Here is a 26,581-nt window from a genome sequence, read left to right as displayed (position 1 = left end):
TGCTTTTGTCACTGTAAATATAATACATCTTGCATAGTCAACCATATGTCAGTGCTTAATGATTCGATGCATTGTTCATTATACAATGCTGTAACATTTGTTTGATGCAGTCTGATTTCTTTGTATTATCACCCAGGAGCTCATGCCATGGGATCATCCGTTCTTCAGCGGGGTGTTACGTGCTGAAAGGTGAGCCTTTTGCATTGCATGAAACTCTTGTTTTCAGCCAGCTGTCATTTGATGAAGCGGTTTGATTTAAATCTTTGTGGCGGATGAAGATGATTGTAACTCCATATGCCAGCGAGGCGCAAAGTGTTATTGTGTCCCCGCTCTTCCTCAGGTGTCAGGTGGTACGAAGGGTGTTAGGGGAGAAGCATGGGAGTTTTACATGTGGTGTTTTGCTCCCATCTGATTCAGGACAATACAATAATATCACAAGATCCAAATCCTTTTTTCAGTATGTCTTATTCATATTGTTTTAAATTTTGAAGTAGCAGCATTTAAAATAATTAGTTCTTTGTTATAGTTGAACTTTGGTCAAATTACCCTGTTATTTTGACATTTTCTATAGCTGTGATGGTAATGTTCTGCTTTGAAGTGTCGTTCTGTTTGACCTAATTTCAACATCTTCTCCATATGATTGTTAACAAAAGATCTATGCAGATCACATGTTGATTATAAAGTAATAATAAGTAATAGATCAATAAATTACATATGAATTTTGTTTGTAAAGATTTGCTTCCATTTTTTTAACCTTTATTGTTGATGTAGATAATGTTACCCATGCTGTCAAATTCAGCTTTTTCATCTGAATTTTGATCTTTGATTTGCTCGACACACACTCTTTTTTTTCATCATCACAAATCACTCTGAGTGAACTTGTAAACTCTATAAACATATATTCTTCTCGCAGTAACTGCTAGCGGCTTTCATCTCATATTTATTTCCGCAGAACATTTCACAGCCAAGAAAAACAAACACAACAATAAAAAAAAAAACGTGCCCGCTACGTGGATGTCTTAGGTCATGGAAAAGTTGCGCTCATGCTGCTGAAACTCATGGAAATGTTGCATTTACCTCTGACTGTCCCATGCGCTCAGACACTCAGTGGTGTAAATTCAGGCTAAGTAGTAGTGCTGTGTAGTTGAATGACAGACACAGTCAGTCCCACTGAGCGCCTCCAGTTGTGTGTTGGCCCATCTAGTGTTTTTACAGACAGCCTGTTATTAATGAACTGCGCTCTTCCTTCCCAGAACTCACCAGAGACCAATAACACCACATTCCAAACGCTCTGGATAAGGCTTTATTGCAGACATTTTAGATCCCTTGCGTGTCCTTTGGATTAAAGCATCCACCAAATTGTGTGTGTGTTTGGGTGCGTGCGTGTGTGTTTGGGTGCGTGCATGCACACTGCTATGTGTTGGTGACTGTTTCCATCATTGGGTTTTGGCAGGGACTTTGAGGACTGGAAGATGTGTAGATGTCTTTCCTTCTCTCTCATATTGTCCCTTCCCTCCTCTTTAACCGAAGAAATCTGTCTCCACACACACACACACACACACACACGCAAATTCCCCAGACCCACTTATTCCTATCCATCTCCTTTTAGTGGTTTTGTGCTCTTCCAGTTGTTAGGAGCCCCCTGAAAAAAAATTGACTCTGCACTGATGTCTGTCTACATCGCTAAGGGGCTCCATGATCAGAGCTGCTACTGTGCTCTGGCGCTCACAACTTTGCATGCACACAGGAACACACACACACACACACACATATTCAATTTGTCTCTTGCTCTCACTCAATAACACTCTCCCTTTTAGTCACTCTCTCATTCAGCCTTTCCCTCTCTCAGCAGTCATTACAGTTGGCGAACGTTCAAGCCATACTGAAATTAGGTACAGATCGTGTGCTGTTGTGTGCGCTAAGTAGACCTGGTAGCTACACTCGTGGCAGTCTGTTCTTCATCATTGGTAATGTACACGATGTGGGGTTCAAGTTAAATAACTGTTCTGCTGTGGTCTTTATGTAAAGTGCCTTACAGCAGCATGGGTGCATACTGTACATTTTAAACATGGGTGGCCCTCTCCCTGGCAGTGTTGGTGACCCGCCTGTTGAAATCATGTATGTAATGTTATGTAGATGGCACAACAACATGTAACAAATGAGTTTTCTCACTTGCCCTCAACATTAATTGTGTATGTAAGCAGTTGGTCCATAGTGCAAAGGAAGCATTTAATACGCAGATGGTTCCTCAGGCTGTGTTTCACATGATTTGATGCTCTGCTCATTTCACATCCAGAAGGGGGAGTGGTGCACACTCGACATCAGCACACCACCAGCTTTGGCCCATGATGTTAACTAGACATGTACTTTTGGTGAACAACAGCGTGGTATAGCCCTGAAATTATGAGTTTGACTTGATGGTGGCACTTCTACACACTGATGAAGGCTGGGTAGGTGAAAAAGTGTTGAGTCAGACAAATGATCCAGTAAATCTATTCAGATAAATGCACCAGTTGGTCAGAGTGCAGTGGCAACCCTACAAAGAGAATTAGCCCTGGAGGAAAGGTCCTGGGCTCACCTAAATCAAATGAATTTATAATAAGGGGTCATGAATGCGTGCAGCCAGAGCAGCAGTATTTCGCTTATCGAGTTTGCAGCCAGGATCTGTGGTAGTGGACACAGTGGTCTGGGCGAATTCATAATGTCCCTGACACCGTCTTTTCAGGGATATAATTCAGGTTTCACGTGCGGATAGAAACCAAAGACCTTGTCTTGAGGTGACAGTACTGTCTTTGTCTCTCAAAACGTCAGCCTCTTCCTTCACGGCAACACTCTGAGTTATGTTTCGGTCCTTCCAGGTACAACATAGAGCCCAGTCTGTACAGTCCCTACTTCTCCCTGGGTGCCTGTATGGAGGGCCTGAATAACCTCTTCTCTCAGCTCTATGGCGTCTCCCTCATGTCCGAACACCCGAGTGCAGGAGAGGTCTGGAGTGATGACGTCCGCAAACTGGTGAGGCTCAGTGATTGCTCAGAACGGCTGTGGTAATTTTGATGTTTTATTCCAATATGGTGTTAAACCTTTATTTTGTCCTGTTTTTAAGTTTTGATTTGTATTGTATGTTGTCAGTTTCATGTCTTAGGTATGACCAGAAATAACTATCTATCGTGTGTGAAAATATTGGGCAGTTATTTAACTCCATTCTGTTCTGAATATTTAATTTACTGTACATTTACTCTGTGTGTTTCTAGGCTGTCGTACATGAGACAGAGGGGTTGCTGGGATACATCTACTGTGACTTCTTCCATCGGGCAGATAAACCTCACCAGGTATTCTTACACACACAGACCTACACACCTGCAGGCCTAAGATCCAGCCAAGAAGTCTTGTAAACTTGTAACACAAACTGAGCCTGGGATAGATCACAAATATTACAGGCTTGCATTTATTTTGCTGTTAAAAAATAAAAAAAACAGGGCTTGTCATGATATTTTTGACTGAGTGCCTCAATATTGATATAGTGGCGATATTAAGGGGATGACTGTTGGTGCTTTTACTAAATATTTACACTTTGAGATATTTGATAAACAATAATTAGTAATGTGGATTTGAAGACCCAGCAGGTAGAGGTACATAGTATAACACCTAGAGCAGTTTATTAAGTTTAGAATATTGGTACATATTTTTTTTTTCCACCTAATTGCAGAAAACATCAAGTCCCTCCTTTAGTGAAATTAACATATTTTTATGCCTACTCTCATCGTGATGGCCCACTGGCAGATGCAGATGTAAAATACAATACTTTTCAAAATGTCCACATTGACTGGAACATCGAGCATTTAGGCATAATTAATGCATTCTTAATATCTAGTTTTGTATCACAATATTGATATAATGTCGATATATTGTCCAGCCCAAGGCTCACTGTATTTTAAGATGACATCATCATTCTCAAAATGGTAAGTAATACAGTTAATGCAACAGAAATGTACTGTGCAGTACAACTTGTCATACAAAAGGAAAAGGGACAATCACAATCAATGATATATCTTATTTACTTGTCACTTTGTATTTTCAGAGTTGAAACATTTATGCCTGCAGTATTTTTGTCTAATAAACAATTTCTCTGTCAATCCTCCACTTGTCTTTTTGTTCTTTCGACCATATCTCCTCTCCTCCATCTTTTCCTCCTGTCCACTTCCTCCCTGTCATCCCTGCCTCAGGACTGTCACTTCACCATCCGCGGTGGCCGCTGGTGCCAGGAGACGGGCCAGTACCAGCTGCCGGTTGTGGTGCTGATGCTGAGCCTGCCGCACCCCACCAAGAGCGCTCCCACCCTGCTGACCCCGGGCATGATGGAGAACCTCTTCCACGAGATGGGCCACGCCATGCATTCCATGCTGGGACGCACACGCTACCAGCATGTCACAGGTGATTCAAACATTTACATACAAAATAACTCTTATTAGAGCCTGACCAGTACTGGATTTTTGGGGCTGATATTTGAGGCCAACCAAAAAAACAGTAACAATATACAGTCCAGTTTTTATATATGTGTTTGTGTATACACATTTTAGCAAGGAATCCTGAAATTTGGCAATCAAAGATCAGTTATAGTAAAAATGTATTCTGGAGGCTTGATATTTTCCAGTTGACCAATAAAATTTTTAACTCCTGAAGACCCTCAGCTCTGCTGTGATTTGCCGCTGTGCCAACTCACTGCTCTACAAAGTGTTGTAAAGAATGGAGTCTGCTGAACAAACTGTTTAATGATAACATTTTAAAATTGTCGCAAGTGCATGTTGATACAATGTTTTTCTTTTTCTTAGCATATGTATCTGTTAGCTAACAGTGGTACCTCTCTGATAAGTTATCAGCCAGCTCATATATCAGTTGTCACAGACTGCACATCATCCAAACATACAAGTAAGGCTTTACAGTGGAAGTGGCACTGCAGACATGCATTATACATCAGGTCTTACAGGGACTGTTTACCTGGCAGAGGGATTAGTGAAGTAATTACAGTACAGTAGTATAGGAGATGATCAATGCTTGACATTTTATGAGCACTGGATCTGACAGTGATGGCTGTTCATTTCCCAAATGTCACAAGTTAGAATTACATTGTTGGATAGTGAGCTCTGGCTCAAATTGATGCCATCTATCACAGTGTAGAAACTTGAAAATAGAAGGTTAACTGGATTAAGTATAAGCCCTGGGGAGAACTTCAGACTCTCCTTGGCTACCAAAGCTGTCTGTCAGTTTAATGTCTCAGATGAAGTTGAGGGCGATAATCCAAGATGCCAACAACACTGATTCCAGAGTAATAGCAGTATCCACTTACTGTACAACATGGAGACTTGAGACTTTTTTTTTAGAGCACATGTGTTACAATTGGCCGTATAGTTCAATGTTTCTTGCATTATCCAATGCATTACATAGTTCAGGGCAGCTTGGCTGCTAAGCAGAGGACAGACACAGCAGGAGCCAGATGTACTTTCTCTATCTTGTTATTTAGGTCTGTTGCATTAGATACACGCCCAGTCAACATTCACACACATAGCATCACACATTCCGGGAGCAAGGCATGGACAGTGGTTGGCCTGTCCATGTCCGGGTAACTGGCCAATTATTCTCGGTTGCGTTTAAGTCCAACCTATGTACGGGGCAGGCCCAAGCCCAAGAACATAAATGTGTATCATTTCCTGATATCGAGGCTCACTCTGACTGAGATCCTGCGGGAGCTCTGTCACTCTGAGACCAGCGCTGCCTTGCTTTATATGTGACCATAATAAATGTTGCATCAGAAAATGGAAGACTGACTCCGGTCTGTTCTTGGGCTTTCAACAAAAGAATCGGGAGCTAACACATGGACTCTATATGCTGTACATACACCCCCATGCACATGCTGAGTAGATTTAAATTGTTTCTGAAGTCTCCTGACAATTTCATTAATTTCTTGAGTTGTGCCTTTTCTCTTCTAAATACCTTTTCTTTTTCGCAATATCCTTTGGTCCATTTTTATATTGTTTATTAAATATGAAGTAAAAGTAGAAAATAATTAAATTAGATAAAAGTAGTTTGCATTCTGGAATTGTGCTTCACCTGAAATCTGAAGAAATACAGATGCTGCCACGTCTTCTTGTGGCCATGATTGGCTGGGCAAGGGACCTGGAGTTACAGGTCCATTGCTATGGGGTTACATTTTCTTGTTGGGCAGATGGAGAGGTTTTAGTTGAGACTTGAGGACCATAGTCCAAGTGAGACACACAAGCAGCATGACTGCCAAGGTACAAAGACGGTATATTGGCACGTCTGCTCCCACACGTCTCCACACAGAAAGCAAACCAAGTACTTCCCTCCTCTTTTTCTTTTTTCTCTTCTTTTCATACGTCTGAGCTCTCTCTACTTCTCTCCTCTAGGAACCAGATGTGCAACCGACTTCGCTGAAGTCCCCTCCATCCTCATGGAGTACTTTGCCACAGACTATCGAGTTGTCAGCCAGTTTGCACGCCATTATCAAACTGGACAGGTACACCTTAACCTTCAGAATATAGATCTTGGGGAACCATGGGTAAGGTTTTGTTTTCAAAACGCAAAACCAGTTTTGCATTGACATCAAGCTTTACCTCATGATAGTATAAAAATTAATTCCAATAAGTCATAATTACAGCAAGTTTAACACCCTCATGGTCCAGTAAGATGATGCATTAACATTTTACTTCACACACTACATCCCATTTTTTCAATAAACCTCCATGGTGTATTGTTCAATTCTTCAAAAGTAAACAGTCCATAGTAAATTATGTGGACTGGGATACAAGGCAAATTATATTTTCTCCCGTATTTACTCAGTATGTGTTCTCTTCTTCTTCTCAGCCTCTTCCAGAGAGCATGGTTGCTCGTCTCTGTGAGTCTAAAAAGGTGTGCGGTGCTGCAGACACACAGCTGCAGGTACAGTCACACACACAAGTTATAATTCTGTTTGTTTGTACGGCTTTCTTTCACAGGAACCAGTGCAACTGCAGGGCGCATACAGCCACACATGTAGAACTAAAATTGCTTGCCAATGCCGGTCCTCGTGGCAGGGCGGTGATGGGTGTCAGGGGCATTTCAGCGGTCAGTGACTGGGATTGCACCAGGAATATTTTGATTAAAAGGAGCCCTTCTTTAACCAACCTGTCAATGTGTTGCCCTAATACAGGCATGGACAAAATAACAGAAAACCTAACAGCATAGCAATTTTAAGCAAGGGTTTGTGCCATTCAGGACAGCCTCAGTGCTCCACAGACTGTCATATATGTCCTGAACTGTGTGTAGTGAGATCCTGGACCTTTCCTCAAAAAGGAAAACCTCCAGTTGTTTTATGGTGGATGAAGGAGATGGAAATGTACTTCCCATAAAGTTCATGAAAGTTTTATTGAAGAGACACTGGAAGATGTTTGACCTTATCCTGGGGAGCATAAAACCACCTCTGAATTTGCTGGGTACCATATGTATTTGACCCCATTTCTATGGAGAGCTCTTACTGCAGTGGGGATATGTCCAGACAGTGTTGATGATTAGCATGTAGCTGCAGGACTCATTGAGCAGGAACTGTTTTTTTCCTCCCTGGGCAGATCTTTTACGCCGTCTTGGACCAGATCTACCACGGCAAACCTCAAAACCGCTCCACCACTGACATCCTGAAGGAGATGCAGCAGAATTTCTATGGTTTGCCTTATATACCCAATACGGTATGTTCATAAATGTGTCCTTGTTATTTAGACTCTTTCTTTTTCACTGAGTTGGTGCCTCTTTGAAATTCTTCGATCCTAACTCTTCACACTGGCCAATTGGAGGCAAAGCACAGAAGCTGCCAAACTTTAAGTGACTTAGATCTGCTTTAGCTTTTTTCTCTCTTTTTCTTTTCCTGTTCTGTCTGTCTCTCTCAGGTTTTATATCTTTTACCCAGGCACAGCACCGTTTAAGGGATTAAAGCTTTTTTTGAGGCCCTGCTAAAATAACAAAGCAGAGGTACACTTTGAATGAGTTCTCCCTGGGGGAAATATTTGAAACTCTTTCTCCTGGTCCTTTAATGAAAAAAGCTCACTTTCCCCCCTCCTTTTGCAGCTGTGGGCGAGGGGATGAGGCCAGGAGGGAGCAGAGAATCAAAAACACAGTCATAATTTAGCCAGGAATGGCCTTCATAAAGCATTTATTCTGGGCTATAATTATGTGGTATGCCATCAGGAATACAGCTCAGCACTGCTGTATATTCGCTCCAGCTTTAATTGCCCAGCCAAAGTTGCTCTTTTTCTCCTCACTCAAGTCCTCCCACTCTTCTCCTGCTATGTAGCTCCCTCTCCAGGGATTGCGGTTTATGTTATATACTTTCCCACTGTCCCAGTCATTCCTCTTCAACATTCAAACCACACTGAATCTTCTAACAGACATTTAGCCACAGAGTGCACAATTAACAGCAGGGTCTTTTTTCCTCATTTGAAGTCGTCAAAACTGTAATTGCACTGCCTTCGTTTTGAGGACCCCACCACTGCCATCACAAAAATCAAATTTATTTAAATTATTCCATAATAGACTATGCTTAAACTCTTTTTTTTTCTTCCGTTAACCTCCTGTCTCTGCCTCCACCCATCATGAGGGAAACACGGCTCAGGAAAACTTTCCACCATAAAGTGAACATTTGAATGGCTAATAGGTTACAGAGAGACACAGATTATAAACACTGGGGTGATGGTGACATGTGTATAGTTTACAGAGCAGGGCTATCAGTTCCCGCTGTGCACAGAGAGAGAGCATCAACTGTGAGTAACACAGCCCACATGGAGACCCTCGGGCTGAAGATAATATTTGGAAATAAATGGCACCAAGCGTAATATTCTGCTCGCCGTGTTGACATTTCTTTAAAATGTGATTCTTGGCTTGAATGCTTGAGGACCAAGTGTGTTTGTTCCTTTTTTTTTTTTTTTTTTTTTAATATTTTGCATTTTCAATGCACAACCAAGCTCATAAAGGTCTGCATTCTACTGTAAAAACGCAGTGTTGCTCTTTAGCACCGTGAACAAAAGACCACCAGTTGAGCTAGGAGAGAACAAAAATGCCTTTTATCTCATGCATAAGAGGAACAGAGTAAAAGCCTGTGCTGACTTTGTCTGCCTTTTGTGTGTAAGGATCAAAAGGTGTTTAGCTGCTGTGTGAACCAATCTCATTCCCTCTCCCAAAAAAAAAAAAAAATGACATTAATCATTTGATGTGAGGCAGTGGGGTTGAAAACAAAGAGGAGCTTGGAGGTTTGAAAATCATTTTTGTGGCTGGTTGTGACGAGTGTTTTAAGTACCTTGTCAGACGGCATACCAAGCAGCTCTTCAGTAGCTGCCCTAGCTTATCTATTTCCGTAATATCAATAGCCATAATACTTTTGATGCCACATAAAAAGCCATTTCATCAAAGCGTCTTTATATGAAAGGCCAACTTTCCTATAGTCTGGTTTTTTATGCTTTGCAAATGAGAACAAACTGGTGTTGTGTTAAACCCAAAACATCTTCATGGTTTTTCCCGCAGCACATTTTTGTCACTCTCACTCCTTTTTTCCACATCATTGTTTTCCATATGTAGTAGACTCTTACCAGACAAAAGCGTTTTCTAATCCAGACGACTTGAGGCACTATATTAGCGCCATGTTGAGCTGACAAAGTGAGCTCTCTTTCCCTGTGCTTATCCATGGTTTCCTGAGCCACGGCTCCTCTCAGGAGCGCTGTTTACCCTTATTAAAGTCATTAGTGCCCAGATGGGTCTCGTCAAGCCGACACTTTGGAGCTTAAGCCTGTTTCACGCTATAGAAGCACCCAGACTAGGTCAGACTGCAGAGCTTTCTCCCACCACACTGACAACTAGCCCCCATTTCACAGTTTGTTACTAGTTGTTTCAGACTGTTTTCCAAGGGATGTATATTTTTTCTATTGTAAGATTATTGTAAAGGCACTTTGCATCATTATTTAGCATCTCATGTAGAAGATTATTGTACAAGTGTATATTTATCCTGTTTTTAGAGTAGTACCCTGCAGTATTTGATTCAGCCTATGTTTTACTGCAGAGACTTAGAGAGGCTTTGGCAGAATAACAAAGTCAATTCATTTTAATACATTTTAGTATTAATTTATCCAGAGCAATCTTGGGGATTCATTCTGAACTCACTGCATCAATAATCCCTGTCAACTTTTGCCTCTGACCCTATCATGTTATGCTGAAATATATAAAGGCAGAGCTAACATTACCAGAAAAACATGCAAAGAAAGACCTGAGTTCAGTTTTGATTGTTTCTAATGGAAAGAAATCTGTTTTTGATAATCTCATTGTTATTCATCAAACTGTGGACTCTTATGCATTGCTGTTTCAGCAGAGCTGTGGCAGAAGCTTTGTGTCTTTACCTGAAAAACCAGAAACAGTTTATTCTCCAAACACAACACATGTGCAGGGATTTTGTCTTGGTGACATCGGTACAGAATCACATTGATAACCTGCATGTTGACACAGTGCATGCATAGTTTTTATATACCTGGCAAATACACCGTTGCGGTTTTGAAAATGATTGCATTTGCTGTGTGAACCACAAAGATGTTAATACTATAGGATTATGGGCGGTCTTCTTGGCAATTTAGTTTTGTTAACTATGGCAGCTGCAGTATTTTCTAACTGGCTGAATGTTTGAGTTTTTGCCAGCTGAATTTCCCTGGAGTCCCCATTTGCAGAGATCATAAAAGAGCTAGTTTTTATAGATATGTAGAGCAGCTCCCTGAGGCAACTGTGTGGAGAAGGGAAGGGGGGCTTTAGGAATTTCCATGTTTTATTCTTTTAAAGAGGGAGGTGACAAGTTGTGAAGTTATATTTTGTTATAGAAGTGTATGCCAGTATAAAGACACCAATGAAGGTATTGAAAGCAGCATAAAAGGGGAATTAGGTATGAAAGGTGCATCAGCTAGTTCAGGTACCCATTAGGAGGAGTATATTTCTACTCCAACAATGGCCCAGAATTGTTTTTCAGCAATTAACAAAGGGATTTTTGCGGTGAAACACCTCTGTGAGCTATAGATGAAAGTGACTCATTCACTGCCAGGATCCCTGTGTGCTATAGGTGTGCTTCATTTGGATATGCTTCACATAGCTGCAAAGGTGGAGCAAATTAGCTCGAATATGTGACGTTGAGTCAGGTCAGTCAAACTTCAGGAATATGAACATGTAGAAAAATCTCTAAACTTTACTGTGGCGAAATTTTTGTTAGTACATAGAGGTTCAAGAGACAAAATGTGATTAAAAAAAATATATATTCCATCTTTTTTTATTCCGTTAGTTTTGGAGGTGTTTACCTTCTTTGTTTTTCAGTTTATCTTCTTTGTTTTTCAGTTTCGGTGTATGCAGATATTTTCTGCCTTAGTTTTAGTTCGTTTTAGTGAACAAGTGGGACATTTCTTTCATGCCTTTTTCAGTCATAGTTAGTCACAGTGATAGGTCAGCCACACTTGCCTCTTCCCTCAAGTTTTACAAGCAGGAACACTTAAGCCTTTTAAGGTTGCGTTTGCCTCCATACTTAACCCCCACTATACGCACTGCTCCAACAAACCCTTTCTTTCATTTTGTCAAAATTAAGACACAGTGTTGAATGACAATTGCACATGCTCTCTGTTAAGTGCACCTTCTTTATATGGAAGCCAGATTTCTGCTTTCACTTATCCTCACAGCAAGTTGTTCCATCACATCCAGCCCGATGCAGTAAAACCTGTTGACGGCTACATGACTCCAAGCTATCCTATCTTTTTACACAGGTAAAGATGTAAACATTGCGGCTTTCATTTTTTAATTTCCTGTTGCAGGCGTGGCAGCTGAGATTCAGCCACTTGATTGGCTATGGAGCCAAGTACTACTCCTACCTCATGTCCCGGGCCGTAGCCTCCATGGTGTGGAGGCAGTGCTTTGTTCAGGATCCCCTTAACAGGTGAGACAGTTTCACCATGTTTCCCTAAAAAGCTGCGGCATTGCAGTTTAGAGCAAAAACACACCTAAGTATTGATTAAATAACCTTAAAAATTAGCATGCAAAAATTGGTCCCTGCCCCTTTAGAGGGCAAAAATAACTATGTTCAATTTCTGCACAACAATAAAGCTCATTTCTTCTCTGTTATATCAAACACCGGCTCACACAAACCACTGTCCCCATAATGTATGGGAGGGTAGTAGTGCTGGAATTAATTAGCTAAAATTACTGGCGTAATTCACTCTTGTTTGTATGATCAAAACTGATCCTAAGGGCATCCTTGTTGCTCAGTTGGCTGAAGTAGCAATAATTTCTGAGTGTGCATCCTAGTTTGAACTGTTGTTCTTTACTTGCAACCTGAAAAAAGAGAAAACAAAAACTCCTCCATCTAGATTTTAATCCTAGATCCTAGTTGATGACATGATGCAAGGAGGATAATTTGCATCGTTCAAAGCATTTTCAACTCCATGATTGTGTTCATATCTCAATAGGCATGACTAGGTGTGTTCTGCTGAAGGCAGTTTAATCCAGGAAGCTCAGTTCAGTTACAAATGTTGACACAAGCACTTGTTTTCAAATGATGCCATTGTTGATTGACTTCTCTGCTGACTTCAGTGTAATCATTGTAGAAATCTACTGTGTGTTTTGAACAGGTTTGGTGGGCCCTAAGGTGATGTCGCTTTGCATTAAGAATCATGTAAACTTTCCACTCAAGTAAAAGCAATGAACATCTCCAAAAGTGTAGGTACAAGGTCACAGGCAGACTCAGGCTTGCCTAAAAGCTCAGAAAATTAATTAGTCACTCATTCAGTCCCTAAAGACAGAGATTATCACTTTGATTACATTCTTGACTGTGTTTTTCCCCCCACCGACTGTAGTCTTGTGTTCTTGGTGAAAGTTACATAATGTGAGGGGAAAGGTAGAGTGTAAAGCTGTTTTGCGTTGAGAGCAGAGCAGAGACAAATTCCTCTTGACAAGCAACCTTCCCCTGGATACTGTTGAGCTCTCTAGTGCCTGACATTGAACATGACATTAATATGAAACCCACACCGACTTGGCAGGTGTCTGCTGTAATCCACAGACAGACACCAGCATCCACATTACCAGACCCTCCCTTATCAGCAAGTGTTCGCCCCTGGACAAGGCACAAAGGCTTTGTTGAGAAGAAGAGGCCTCCATCACATCTCTCTTGAGTGTGGCCCTGCAGCAACCCCCCCCCCTCCCCTCTCTCTCTCTCTCTCTCTCTCTCTCTCTCTGTTTTCCTGTCTTCCCTCTCTCTCTGGTATTGTTTTAGTTCCACCTGCAGTTGTCAGATCTGTTTCCTGTCACCAGTATGTTGTGAACAGGCAGTTTGGGAGACTTGGCCCTGAGCTCAGCGTGATGGTCGTGGTGGTGGAGGAGGGACTGGGGAAGGTCTTAAGAACTGATAGGGGAGAATACAGGTGGCTGTAATCTTATCTTTCTCCTCTGTGCCTGTCTTCCCCTGGCTCTCTTTCTTTCTCTTTCTCTCTCAGGGACATGGGTGAACGCTACCGTCGGGAGATGCTGGCCCATGGAGGAGCAAAGGAGCCCATGTTGATGGTGGAAGGTAACACACCATGTTCTAGATGGGGGATTCCCAGCCTTTTCTTTCTTCTTGGCCCAATAAATTCATATCAATGCCAAAAATGTACAGGGTCGCATGCTCTGTGCACGTTTAAACAAAATGTTTTTTTTTTTAATTATCTAGAGCAATAAATGTCACTAAAACAAGATTTAATGACAATATCAAAGCTATTTAACTAGAAAGAATGTTTAAAATGTACCGTAACTTTGTACTGCGTCTTTACTCCTGACCTTTTGGTGTCTCTCTTTCTCTTTGTCTTAAATTCTCCGAGCGTCCTCCTGACCTCTTAACCCAGCAGCGCTCAGTGTGTAGTCGTCCCACCTCTGTGCAGCACGCCCTCTAGGCAGGCTGTACTATTTCCCACCATATTTGAACAGTTTAAGGATTGCACAGAGTTCATCACCAGGTTGCCTGCAGTTTAAAATGTCAGTTAGTTAGCTTCCAGTCTCACCAATAAAATAAGTTGTACATAATTACCGTTATGTAATGCAGTTGAAATTGTTTTGGCATGCTGGACAGCCCAGAGGGCCAACGATATTGATTTCAGTGGTGTTTTTTCAGCAGGTCCCTTTCATTTCAAGTGAGAACACTTCCTAAAAATAAAAATCAGCTGCTTAGTTACAACTTGTGTTGAGTACAAATTATGCCCCAAAACCAATACCAATAATTAAGTTATGTAATCAAGCCAATTAAAAATTAAATGAATTGTTTATCCCTTTGATATTTTCCAGTTTTACATATTTATGAGCTGTACTGATTTTTATGATACTTCTTTAACCTCACCTGTAAATATTGCATGGTTGAGAACCAGAACCTGAGGCAAACTTTGACGTTACTCGGGTTTGTCATCAGACAGAGGCGGCAGTGAGTCTATTAGTCAGGTCATAATTCTTTCAGGTACTCACAGCTGCTGTGGTTTGGCCCGCTCTGTTGTGGAGTGCTCACAATGGAACCTATTTTCCATTTTAACATCCTTCACAAAGATCCTTATCTTTGTTTACAGGGGCTTTGTCAGCCCGTAGACACAGCCAGTCATGTTGTAGTTGTAGACTGAGTGTGGTGTTGGAGTTAATTGTCCGCTAGCTGCCTCTGCCTCTGCAGCAGCCACACACCGTCTGTGGCAGTACTTACCCTTTGCTGCAGTCAGTTATTTGACCTCTTGACCTCTTGAAACATAAAGCAAATTATTTTTATCTGTTTAATAATTTTCCCACACAGCAGCAGTCACTGAGAGAAAGTCATAAAAGGCCTTTGTGAGGTTTGAACACCGAACACTACTGAGGGCTTCCCAGTGCTGGAAGCTTTTTTTTTTTTTTTTTGTCTGCACTTCACAGTGGCTGATACATTCCACAATGTGTTCAGCTGTTCTGACTATTTTACAGGCCAGCTAGTGGAGGATAAAATAAGAACTACACTTGATGATTGGCCACCTGCTTAAAGTAGCTAGTAGAAGAGTTGAAAATATAGCATCCATGAAAAAGAATATCACTACTGAGAGGAAAATTAATAAGATTTCCCGGCTGTAGGATAGTGAGTTCCTGAAATTTTGAAAAGGGTTAATGAAGGTAAACTTGAGGAAAACCCGTTTTAAACACTTTTATCATCTCCTCTAGACGGCAGCCTGGAGGGGATCTTGAGTTTGGTTTTGGTTTTTTTTTTTTTTTTTTTTTGTGTGTGTGTGTGTGTGTGTGTGTGTTTGTGTGTGTGTTTGTCTGTGTGTCCGCAGCTAATCTCACATACTGCTGGACTCCTTGTGGTTGTGGTGATTCAAAACCTTTGAAAAAGCCGTTTCATAGTGCATCTGAGCAGTAATTCCTCACCTGATTTTTTTTTTTTTTTTGCCTAAACACCACAGAAGAGGAGAAACACAGGCAGTCCATCCATGTTTTCCCTTCTGCCAGTAGGGGAATGAAGGGGAGGTTTTTCACCTAAGTTCGAGCATCAGAGAAGGGAAGATTTGCCTGGCAGAGATCTGGTCTGAGTTTTTTTGTTTTGTTTTGTTTTGTTTGTGAACCATTACCACACACCATTGCATATTTGACTGTTGAACGGCAGGTTCAGGTATTTTACCAGCAGCTGTGGTTTGACATGATGGATGTTTTGAGAGCCTGACAGGAAAAAAAAGACCTCCTCCTCTCCTCCTCTTCCTTCTTCATCCCTTCATCTTGCCATCACTTCCTCTTCTCCACCTATCATCCTTCTCGCACTCCTCCTCTCCTTCCCTCCCCTCCACTCCCCACCTCCAGCAGTCGCTCTGGCATGTCTGGACATGATAACAGCAGGCAGCACAAACCACGGCAGGCAGAGAGAGAGAGAGAGAGAGAGAGAGAGAGAGAGAGAGAGAGAGAGAGAGAGAGAGAGAGAGAGAGAGAGAGAGAGAGAGAGAGAGAGAGAGAGAGAGAGAGAGAGAGAGAGAGAGAGAGAGAGAGAGAGAGAGAGAGAGAGAGAGAGGGAGGGGAGGGGAGGGGGAGGGGGAGGGAGAGGGGGAGGGAGAGGGAGAGGGAGAGGGAGAGGGAGAGGGAGAGGGGGAGAGGGAGAGGGGGAGAGGGAGAGAGAGGGGGAGGAGTGATATCGGGTGACAATTGGGAGTGTACTGTAAATCTCCCCCTCAGGGTCACCTCCTCCCTCTTCCACTGGATTGTCCCCCTGACAGCTCCAACTGGGGCTGCACCCAGCCTCTGAAATTACAACCACCAAGACATCAGATCCTTGTTATTAGACCTACTGTCCAATTAACTGTTGTTGAACTGACAATATTTGCTTTTATGGTTCCCTTTGAAGTGATTGCTACCCTAATTATAGGCCAAGGCCTCATACACAGAATACCTATCAAGGTCATTTGGCTCTGTCTGACTGTCTTTCCCTGCCATAGTATCAGGACTGTTAAAATGTCCTCTAAAACTGGAATAATTCACTGTCAAAAATATACATTAGGACCAAAATACTTTTATGTATCAAAAAAAAAAAAAAAAAAACAGTGCCATATCCAACGAGCCATGAAGTATTTTGCTGTAAATTATTTTTGGCCAGACATTTGCTCCAGACTCATATTTTTGGCAGTGCCGTAACCTGTTTCAGTCCAGTTTTACAATTTGCACCTATATTTATGGGAGTCATTTGAGTGCAGAAACATTTCTTTCTTTTAAGAAATATTTGTATTGATATCCCTTCCATGTCTGGAGAACTGATTAACCTGTGGACTTTTTGAAAGCTGCCTGAGCTTTTTGACAGCTACACATGTCCGCACGATTTAACATATCATCATGAAGATGTAAGAGTCATAAAACCACATAGTAAGTGCATGTGCTGAAACATTTAGCTTTTCACTATTGTTTTCTATGGGGTTGACAAGTTCATAGCATCCATCCTGAATGCCTGTTGGGAAATGGAAAATGGAGATTTTGAGCGAATAAGCAGTGATTTTTTTTTTTTTTTTTTTTTTTTTTTTTCATATCCAGAGAATCCAGACCCAACCCATTACACATAATCCTTTCCAACAAAGACTCTTGTGGATGAAGGTGTGTAACATTTCCCTGCTGTCCCCTCTGGCCAGGTGGTGGAGGGGGCAGGAGGGCACATGGGGAACCAGAGCAGGCCCAGAAAGGCTAATCAGAGGCCACTCTTTATCTGAATGGCTCCCTGCCCGCTCTTGGATGTTTCCCAGGAAAGACAGCACTGAAATGTAAGCCTGGCATTAAATACGAATAGCAGCATCGGGTTAGAGACAGAGTGAGTCAGTCAGAGAAAAAGTGCGAGTAAGAGAGAAGAAAGAGAAGGAGCGAGTGAAAGGTGATCGACTGGCGGGACACACTGACTGAACCCCTATGTTCAGGAGCCCAAGCCGCCGCAGGCCCTGCCACAGAGAGGGCTTTCATGGGCCGACCTGTTCCCATAGCCCCGGCTGCCTAGCACAGACCAGGAGCCACACCGAGGGGATAATGCTTCTACTTGGGCTCAGGAGCCGGGTCCCAGGACCCTGCTGCTTCTTTGTCAGGAGGCAGCTTGGCTGAGTTGGCTCATACAAGTAGAAGGTTTTAATGACCGCTTACATGGAAGCTAATAACCCCCCTGAGGATGGTGGTCTGTACAGTCCCACGGCACATTTGTGACAATTATGTGTAGTTGTTTTTGTCTCTGAATATGAGGACAGGATAGTGGGTGCTCTGTGAAGCCTCATGGATACAGTAGTTCACTTTTCACAGCAATACATTTACGGCCCTTAATTAGATGCTGCTCAAACAAGAGGCAGGATTTGTGCAGAATTTTATTTTTTCAGGTGCTGTACACTGTGATGAAGTTAAAGCAGTGTTGCATCCATGTTTTACAGATATCACTTTGCACCTTGATGACCACAGTGCTGTGGCAAAATATGTAAAGAAAGTCAATACATCACTCATGTATTTGTGATTTCTAACACTTGTTGACACTTGTTGACTTGTTTACATTTCACAGAGTTGCATGCACTGTCTTATGCATATCCTTTCAGGCAAACACTTAAGACAATTAATTTACAGTATAATGGAATTCATTAGTTTGTTGGAAGGACATTATGGATAAGGCAGATCTTCATGAAGTATCAGGACAGAAATATCGTGTACTTGAAGTGCTTTTCCATAGATAAATAGAAATCAGAAACACTTTATTAATCCCTAAGGAGAAATTGGGTAATATGCAATTTAACAAACTGGAATCAAGCCATTGTAAATAGTTAAACCCAGTTTCATTTACCTTACATCAGATTGGCACTGCTTATTACAATATAGGTGTGACTTGATATAATGAAAATTTACATTGGCTAAAACTTGTGAAAAATTCACAGATATTAATGTTTAGTTTGATTTACCCTCCATGACATCGCTGCGCTTGGGCTCATAATGTAACACAAAGTGGTTGTTTTCCTGCAGTAAAAATGACCTGCCCACAACAAGTTCTGTCATCACCCATGTCTTGGTTTCTTTTTTGACCTGACTGAAACATGGTTGCCAGAAAAAGCGGGCTTCCTGAACTTCAAAGGTGTAATTATAGTGGCAGTGAAGCGATGGTTTGCCTCCAGGTTTGACTGAGGTAATTGCTTTTCGCTCCTTGACATGTTTCAAATGGTTATGAGCAGAAGTTAAACTGCTTCTGGAGCAACCAGAAATGTGTTTAGAAGTATACAATTATGTGTGTGAATATGACTTAGCCTTATAATGGCTCTAGCTCTTTATTCTCTGAAGTGATACAGAGCACTGTAATCATGTCATTGTTTGAATATTAGTGGACATATTGATACTGCAGAGACATTTCAGCTGAAGCACAGGACACTGCAAGTAACGATCTTCTCACATTTTAAATATCCCGTGTGGCACATTGCAGCATTCTCGAAGTTGTCAGTGCGTGCGACTTGCCTATCATGTCAACCAATTAAAACTGTGCCTTTGGCTGCCTGAGGTACAGAGCACAGCCGACCCATGGGACTGGGATCAATAGCTCTTATGAAACCACTCGTTTCAGCCAAGCAATCTGATTGGTCAAAGACGTGTTCCAACAATGCAGATTAGCACCATTAAATACAGCGAGGTGCTTTTGAAAAATGCGACTGCTTGCTACAGTAACACTCGGAGAACCAGACGGCAGTATATGGATCTTCTTCGCTTTCTGACAGTTTTTTGATGGTACACTTCTCTGAAGAAAGATTTTAAAGACAGCACATATGTTGTGGAACAGCTTTACCACAATCGAGGGCTTTCTCTACAGTGTATGAGTATACATGTTTAGATAATGCCAGTCAAAGCCTCACCATTGCACCTACTCTCAGGTGTAATTGCTTTAACCAAAGGGAATATTATTGTAATTATCCACTCACTTTCTATGGATAATCCCCTATACACAGTGTAAATTGCCTTGTAAGTTAAATATCAACCAGAGCTCAGCAGAATATCAGTAAGCCATAAATTACATTTCAGCAGCATGTCTGTAAATATTAAAAAAAAAACTCACATATCAGTTTCTAGGCCTTCCCCCTTAACAGGGGCACTTTATTATAGATCCCACCACCCCCACTTTGATTGGTGTTGGCCTGTTACCCATTCGCTAAAACATGCTTGACTTAAAGCGTCAACTTTAACTCTGTGGGCGGGTCTTGCCCAGTGGGTTTTGTAATAATGGCAACAGGGCATCCAACAATAATGTCTACATGTTTTTTTTTAATTTAGCAAATACATGTCTCAACTTGACTTCTTTTTTTTTTTTTATATTTAACTATATCACGTGACCAGTACTGATCACCAGACACTGAGCCCTAAACTTATATGTTCATGGTAGCTTCAAAGATAAATCTGGTTTCAGGCTGGAACTTAGATGTTTGATAAATGCAAGCCGCTGGCTGCAGGCTAGTCTGCAGTTTTGATGTAACTGGACTGAAACCTCGTCCCTTGAGCTGTCATTAGGATGGGCTCAGAGCTGTTAGCCAGCCACATAGGCCTTCATTTGGCTGATACACATCTCCCACCACCCTTTAAGTAAATAAACAAGTAGTCCTGTGTATGCTACTACAGTGTAATAGTTCAGAAGCTTTGTTTACTTTGAGGATTGTGGTTTTCATTTTAAATGTGCACCAAGTAAGAAAGATATTTAAGCACAGCGTTGCAGGTTTCAGGCTGTACTGTCTTTTGTCGGTCTCACCATGTTTCCTAAAGCCATGTTTTCTCCTCTTCATGTTGGAAGTGGATGTGACTGGTGAAATCAACAGTGGATTGTTGGGTTCACTTGGATTCACCTGCTCAGTCTGTTTCCCCACATGGGCAGGTAATGTTATTTATTTAGTGTAAACACACAGTTATCTTTGAAAACAGTAGTCTTTTCAGAGATAATTTGTGGAGTATGCATTGCTCTTAGCAAGCAGAGTTCTGTTTTCTTTAGAGAATGACTCACTTGCCCCTGGGCTCTGGAACAGCTTTCCTATAGAGTATAGACGTTAGGTCAGTCAACAATGTGGATTGTCTGAAAACCTATTTATGCAGACAGGCCTTTCATAGATATTTCTTTGTTTTGTCTTGAGGTGTAATTTGTCTGTCATTTTGCCCTGTTTTATTGATATAAAGCACGCTCTGACGCTCACTCGAGAAAGGTGCTATATACTGTAAATAAACTTAACTTACGTTATTCACACTCTTCCAGACAATGTGGGGAGGTGGTAGCCAGGTTAAAGAAGTGGGGCAGTGAACATTTTGCCAGGGAAAGTGAAGTGAGTAATGTTTTCCCCTTCCTCAACAAGTGCTCTCGACATACCCTTGAGCAAGTTATTCAACTCCCAGTTGCTCCCATGAGGCTGTATGAATGTGGAGCCGACTTTTCTTAAAAAGTGTGTTCAGGATAAGCAGTTCCACTGTGGATAAATAAAACCTGAAAAAGCGACAGTTTTACTTTGAAGAGATTGTTCTTTGTCTTTTAGCACTCACTCTGGTACCCAGCCTTTATTTGTGAACTTGGCTAACGTTGCAGGCATTAAGAAGTAGTGGATACAAGTGTTGATTCTCAATGGCTGTGCCAGTGCCATTATGAATGGAAATTGTATAGACTAGATGACTCACATGGCAGAGCCTCTGTCCTCAGGCTCTCGCCACAATGGACACAAAGCACAGACTATCTTTAGTTTGGCTCTGTTATTTTCCTCTGTGCAAAGCCAAGATTGAGTGCCTGTGCAATTTCCCCCATTATAATGCTATCAAGTATGGAGACACACTGATAGCAATGCTGCTGATTTAACTTTAAACCACAAGGAACTGGATGGCCAGTATGTATCTGATGTAGAACTCACTTCTCTCTGTCATCGGTGAGATGATCTCATGTGTTCTGTCAAGTTTAATCCTTTAAAACGCAAACGCTTTCACTCAGTAGTCCACAAACTATGTAAATTGTGCTTAAATCAGTGCAAACAATCCAGTGTTGAAGTGTTTAAAGCCCTAACAGGTTATGATTGGACTTCCGCCACACATTTGATTCATGATTAATAGTCTGGGAGTTCAGAAGTGTCTGCCTTTGGGTACACAGACCTGGGTCTTGGTATGTGTGAGGTACAGCTAAATCATATGCAGTGCTTCCATTTTAGTCATTTGGTTTAATGTGCAACCTCCCAGTCTGTTTTGTCTCGCTCAGCCCCACCTCCCTGTTTGTGCCTATAAAAGCAGCGTCTCAGATCAGACGCTCCTCCACATTGTTGTTATGACTGTGAAGTTATCTGCACATTCCTCTCCCACTGTCCCAGGGAGCTGGGCTGAGAAGAGACTCACTCCTCACTGCACATTGTTGAACCTCTCATTTACCGTCAGAAGCCATGTGAGACCCAGGTGCTGACATCTGGAGCTGCTGGTGATGAGAAGTCTAGGGTTCTGTTGTTTACCTGACCAAAGTCTTTCACAATCAGACCCCCCTCTTTCGTTTCTCTCTGCCACTCGGCCTCTGCCACACTCTCTTCCTCCCTTTTCCCTTTCTCTCCTCCAGCTCTCATCCTCTCATCGCTCTTGTCATGTTAGCTTTGCTTGTTTAACACACTAACCTGCGGCAGGCCAGGCTCCAGGCATCAGATCCCCCTGTGGATAGGCAGTCAGGAAATTGCAGCTATTAGAGAAAGTGCTAGTGATGCAGAAGACAGCCTATGGGTTATTCAAGTCAGTAACTGAGCCTATAGCTCAGTGGAGCATGTAGGTCTAAGTGTAAAAAGTGTAAAAAAAACAAGCAAGCTGTTTCAGTACATGCTCTACCTTTGTATCCGGTATTTTGGGTGACAGGGACCTTTCCCACTAGGATCATTGTAGACACACATTATTATCCAGTGATCACGGCTGCAGCACACTTGCGACATGCAGCGGCTACTCTTCCTGGGTCCCCCACTGGAGATAAAACTGACACATTATATGTAGTTTAAACACAAGTGTCCTTCCTTCATTGCTTCAGTGAAGTTACAGATTACTCCCACACTAAAGTTTCTTCAGGGCATTTGCTGGGTCAGATGGTTATACATAGCTTATAATTAGGGCTGTGCGATATGGACAGAATGAAATATCACAATATGTATAACCATGTATCAATATTAAGACAATATCATAGGGTTGACTATTGTTGTTTTCCTAGGGTATTTTCACATAAGAGATTTTTTGATACCAGTCATTAGTTTTGTGTATATGATGACCAAGCAGGCACAGGAAAATAATAGAACAGCAAAAATATTCTAATAAGCGAAGAAAATTACTTCCTTTTACTGTAATGTGGCCTTTAAAACCAGGAGAAGACAACACTGATGCCATTTCACGATATTATCCAAAATCCCAGATGATGTCTAGTTTCAATTGATATAACATTGATATATTGCCCAGCCCGACTTATAACACCTCCAATTATAGATCAAGATGTCCATACCTAAGCAGGAATATAAGTCTGATCCTGTGAGAATAGCTGCTACGCTCTCTCCGCTAACACCGTGACCTCATGTTGGAAAAGCATCGAGGACGGCAGCACTCGAGCACTCTGTGCTATGCACTTGTCAGGAAACTGTATTGCCTTACAACATCAGGCAGCATCTTTCTGTGAGGGGCTTCAAGGTGCAATGTGATAGGCTGCCCTGGATAACTCATCCCCAGTATTAATGTGTGATTGAGTTTTTCATAGGATTTTGGTCCTCACTTTAAAAGGGTCATCAAATGCCAACTGCATCAACAGAGGTCACAGTGAAAACACCATACAGCTCTTTAATTAGGGCTATCATTTATGATTCAAAATCACCGCTTTCATGTGGTTGCCGTGTTCCCTTGGATCCATGGGCCCTGCGGTTGCGGTGTGTTAGGGACCCCTGCGTGTTGGTATCGTCTTGTAGCCAAGGGGCAGGGTGCGACTGGTGGGTAAGAGGAGATGATAATCCCTGCTCTGGTGCTCGCATGAAAGGCGCTTCGCTGTAGGCCAGGCCAAACCAGAGCTCAGTTTCTACCTGCTGAGCCAGTTCAAGGACCGCAATTCCTCTGAGATGGATCCTTTGTGTATGTGTGTGTGTGTGTGTGTGTGTGTGTGTGTGTGAGAGTGACTGTTTGACTGTCTGTCTCCTGTTGTTCCCGTGCTCTTGTGCATTCTGGATCCCTTTGTGAAACTCTTTGCGTCTCCATTCATGCATGCTTGTGTAGACATGCTTGCATGTGTGCGTGTTTGTGTGTGTGTGTGTGTGTGTGTTGGAGGTGACCCATGCAGGAAAGAGGGGGAGGGGGAGAGCGCCTATTTACATTGGCAGCTACACAAGGGGAAATGAACTGACTTCAAAGCGGGCGTGCAGTGGAATTGTAAAGCGAGCAACAGAGCCCTCCACGCATGAGCTATCAGACAGGCTCTCAAAACAGACAGATATTCCTGGGACTTGATCACCACGGCTGTAAACGCAGTTATATTCACTCTACAGCACCAGTGACAGTCCACTGTGTAGTCAAGTGTGTTTGTAAGCTTAACATCAGCTCCCTGTTGACCCTGTAAAAGGCACACTTTCATACTTTTTGCCTACTGGCAAAAAGTATGAACTTTACTCAGATTCACACAACCTTATTTTAAATTCTGCTAGAGGTGCCAAGGTTTTTAGAGATCTCAAACATGGTCTGCTGAATTACAAGGAAATGTGTATAAAATGATGCACAAGACATCTAGATATTTTCTCTTTGAAGTAAGCCATAAAACAATGGCATCTTGGGTTTGCATATTTGACTCAGTGTAAGTGTAATGTAGCTTCAGTGAGGCTCTGCACCCAGCAGATACAGAATATGTAAATTAACTCATTATGTGTTGTTTTCATTTTTATGTTTATTTATTTTTATGTCTGTCTATTACTGTATGATTAGTTCTCTTTTTTTTTGTTTGTTTTTACTTACTTGGAATAAAGAACTACTACTACTACTACTCTGAAGCTGCTTAAGGAGAGGTTTAAGGAAAATCACATTTCAAGGTGTTACCTACTTACGATTTGCGAGATCATATCAACATCTGGTTTAAGTGGGCCTGTTCAAGATGTGTGTCCACTAAGCTTTTTCTGTGCTCCCATCGCCTTTTTTAATGGTTTTCACTGCCAGGAGAATATATATGGCCACACTTAATGAAAATCAACATTGCATGTTGTATGTTTCACCAAAAACCAACAACTTCTCCATTTCATCACAAGTGCCGTGATTTTATAATGCACACACACCCTGAGACTGTCGCTTTGTGTTTCTGTGTGACAGGGATGCTGCAGAGACGACCCACCATTGAAGATTTTGTGGATGCCCTGGTGTCTGAGCTCAACCCAAACTTTGAAACCTTCCTCATGGACTCTGAAAGCTGAGTTGTTGTTTTTTTTTTTTTTCTGTCGGCATGGAAACGGACTTCAACCTTCACAATGGAAAAGGAGAGCACTTTAGATATCCACAGAGCGGTAGGGCTAAACACGCCAGCAAGGTACACACTCGTCCTCATGCAGGTTTTTTTTTTCCTTTGAACAAATTCTTGCCATCTCTTTTATATTTGTGTTAGCCTGTCTTGAAGTCAGTCTTGGGGATTTTTACATCTGTGGTTGTCTCTGCTTTGACTAACCTGAATTATGTTAAGAACTGCTCAGTTTGTAATGCTAACCAGCATTATCAGTGTTAGCATTCTGTTTTTGTGGACCCTACAAGCTCCTGGATGGCCGACATAATGTGTGCCTGCATAAATATATGTTTTAGCCTGTGGAGAGTCCCGTCCCCTCCACAGCTCTGTACCATTGCTCTGGTATCCGTTGTGTCATCACTAAGGTTAATTATTACAAATAATAACAGTATGTTAAAAATTTTATTTCATAAGTGCGACAATGTCAGATGTTTAAAGTCCAGAATGGTTATGTTTCTGTACATACTTTTATTTACTTTTTGTCAGTGCTCACCATGACAGTAGAAAAGATGAAACATATTATTGTGAAATGTAAAAAAAAAAAAAATGTGTCACTGTAAATTCCACAAATAGATTAGTTTTTTGTTTGTTTGTTTGTTTTACTGCATCATTTTGTGATTTTTGGAGTGGGAAACAGTTACCCTGTTTGTAAATGACTGTAAATGTAATTGACGCTTGTCTAAATTCTCAGGGATTATACCCACTACTGATGTACACAAGTCTCAAATATCAATTTCAGCTCACGTATGAGCAAGACATCATTAGTTCCTTATCAGATCAAAGCAAGGAAACACACAAAATATGTTCTCCCTGTCGTTCGGTCTGTCTTTTAGCTTTAAACCAATACTACTTCCTGTGTTTCGTCTAAGAGTTTCTGTGAAGGAAGGGGCAGGTGAGGGGCCAAGAGCAGTGGAGGTTCAGAGGGAAGGATCCAGCACCTCCTGGGTCACCTCATGTTGTGAATTCTCCGCTGTAAGTCATGTAGATCCAGTCCTTAATTCTGATTGTTTGAAAGTCATTCAGGGAAACCTAAAAGCAAATGCAGGACTTTGAAAGAAAATGGGCACACTAATAAAGTGAAGTACAGCACCTCATCAGAAAATAACTCCTGGAATGCATTAAACATCACAGATTAATGATGTACAACACTGTTACCTGGGGAGTGATTTTTCCTTTGATGTGCAAACAGCTGCCATGTGGTTGAGCGGCTGCTCTGTAACTACACTGTTTGGTGTAAGAATAACATTAAACCAGAGAGGCGAGGGCCCTAAATATATTTGGCAAAGTATTAGTGATTGAACAACAGCATTCCCTATTTTTTTGGCACAACCATTTTATAAAGCAATAACACTCTCAAGCCAGAGGTTTACAGTTATTTTTACAACTAAGAGGGTTCACCAAACACCACCTCTTGGCTGCTGAAAGACTACTGTAACACAGCCTTGGGTGCCTTCTCACTTGATTTTAAAAGGAATTCTTTGGATTCACACGGACCGCACTCCAGACCAAAGAGCCTGCTTCAACCTCAGTGTCTTA

At 41.8% G+C, this 26,581-nt stretch overlaps 1 protein-coding gene across 1 annotated transcript in view; it reads left to right on the top strand.

Moving 5' to 3' along the window:
• The window catches only part of LOC115370128 (mitochondrial intermediate peptidase), a 30,291-nt gene extending 4,639 nt beyond the window's left edge, over positions 1-25,652 (top strand). Inside the window, exons 10-19 of the mRNA XM_030066994.1 lie at positions 137-189; positions 2,859-3,012; positions 3,252-3,329; positions 4,224-4,431; positions 6,423-6,532; positions 6,880-6,954; positions 7,620-7,736; positions 11,868-11,989; positions 13,542-13,615; positions 24,862-25,652. Of these exons, the coding sequence (XP_029922854.1) occupies positions 137-189; positions 2,859-3,012; positions 3,252-3,329; positions 4,224-4,431; positions 6,423-6,532; positions 6,880-6,954; positions 7,620-7,736; positions 11,868-11,989; positions 13,542-13,615; positions 24,862-24,962 (1,092 nt within the window). The 3' untranslated portion in view covers positions 24,963-25,652. The remainder of the gene's footprint in view (positions 1-136; positions 190-2,858; positions 3,013-3,251; positions 3,330-4,223; positions 4,432-6,422; positions 6,533-6,879; positions 6,955-7,619; positions 7,737-11,867; positions 11,990-13,541; positions 13,616-24,861) is intronic.
• The last annotated feature ends 929 nt before the right edge of the window (positions 25,653-26,581 follow it).

Source organism: Myripristis murdjan, chromosome 13 (genome assembly GCF_902150065.1).
Source record: "Myripristis murdjan chromosome 13, fMyrMur1.1, whole genome shotgun sequence".
NCBI lineage: Eukaryota > Metazoa > Chordata > Actinopteri > Holocentriformes > Holocentridae > Myripristis > Myripristis murdjan.
The sequence above is the reverse complement of the archived record's forward strand: the minus strand, read 5'-3'. Positions and strand labels throughout refer to the sequence as shown.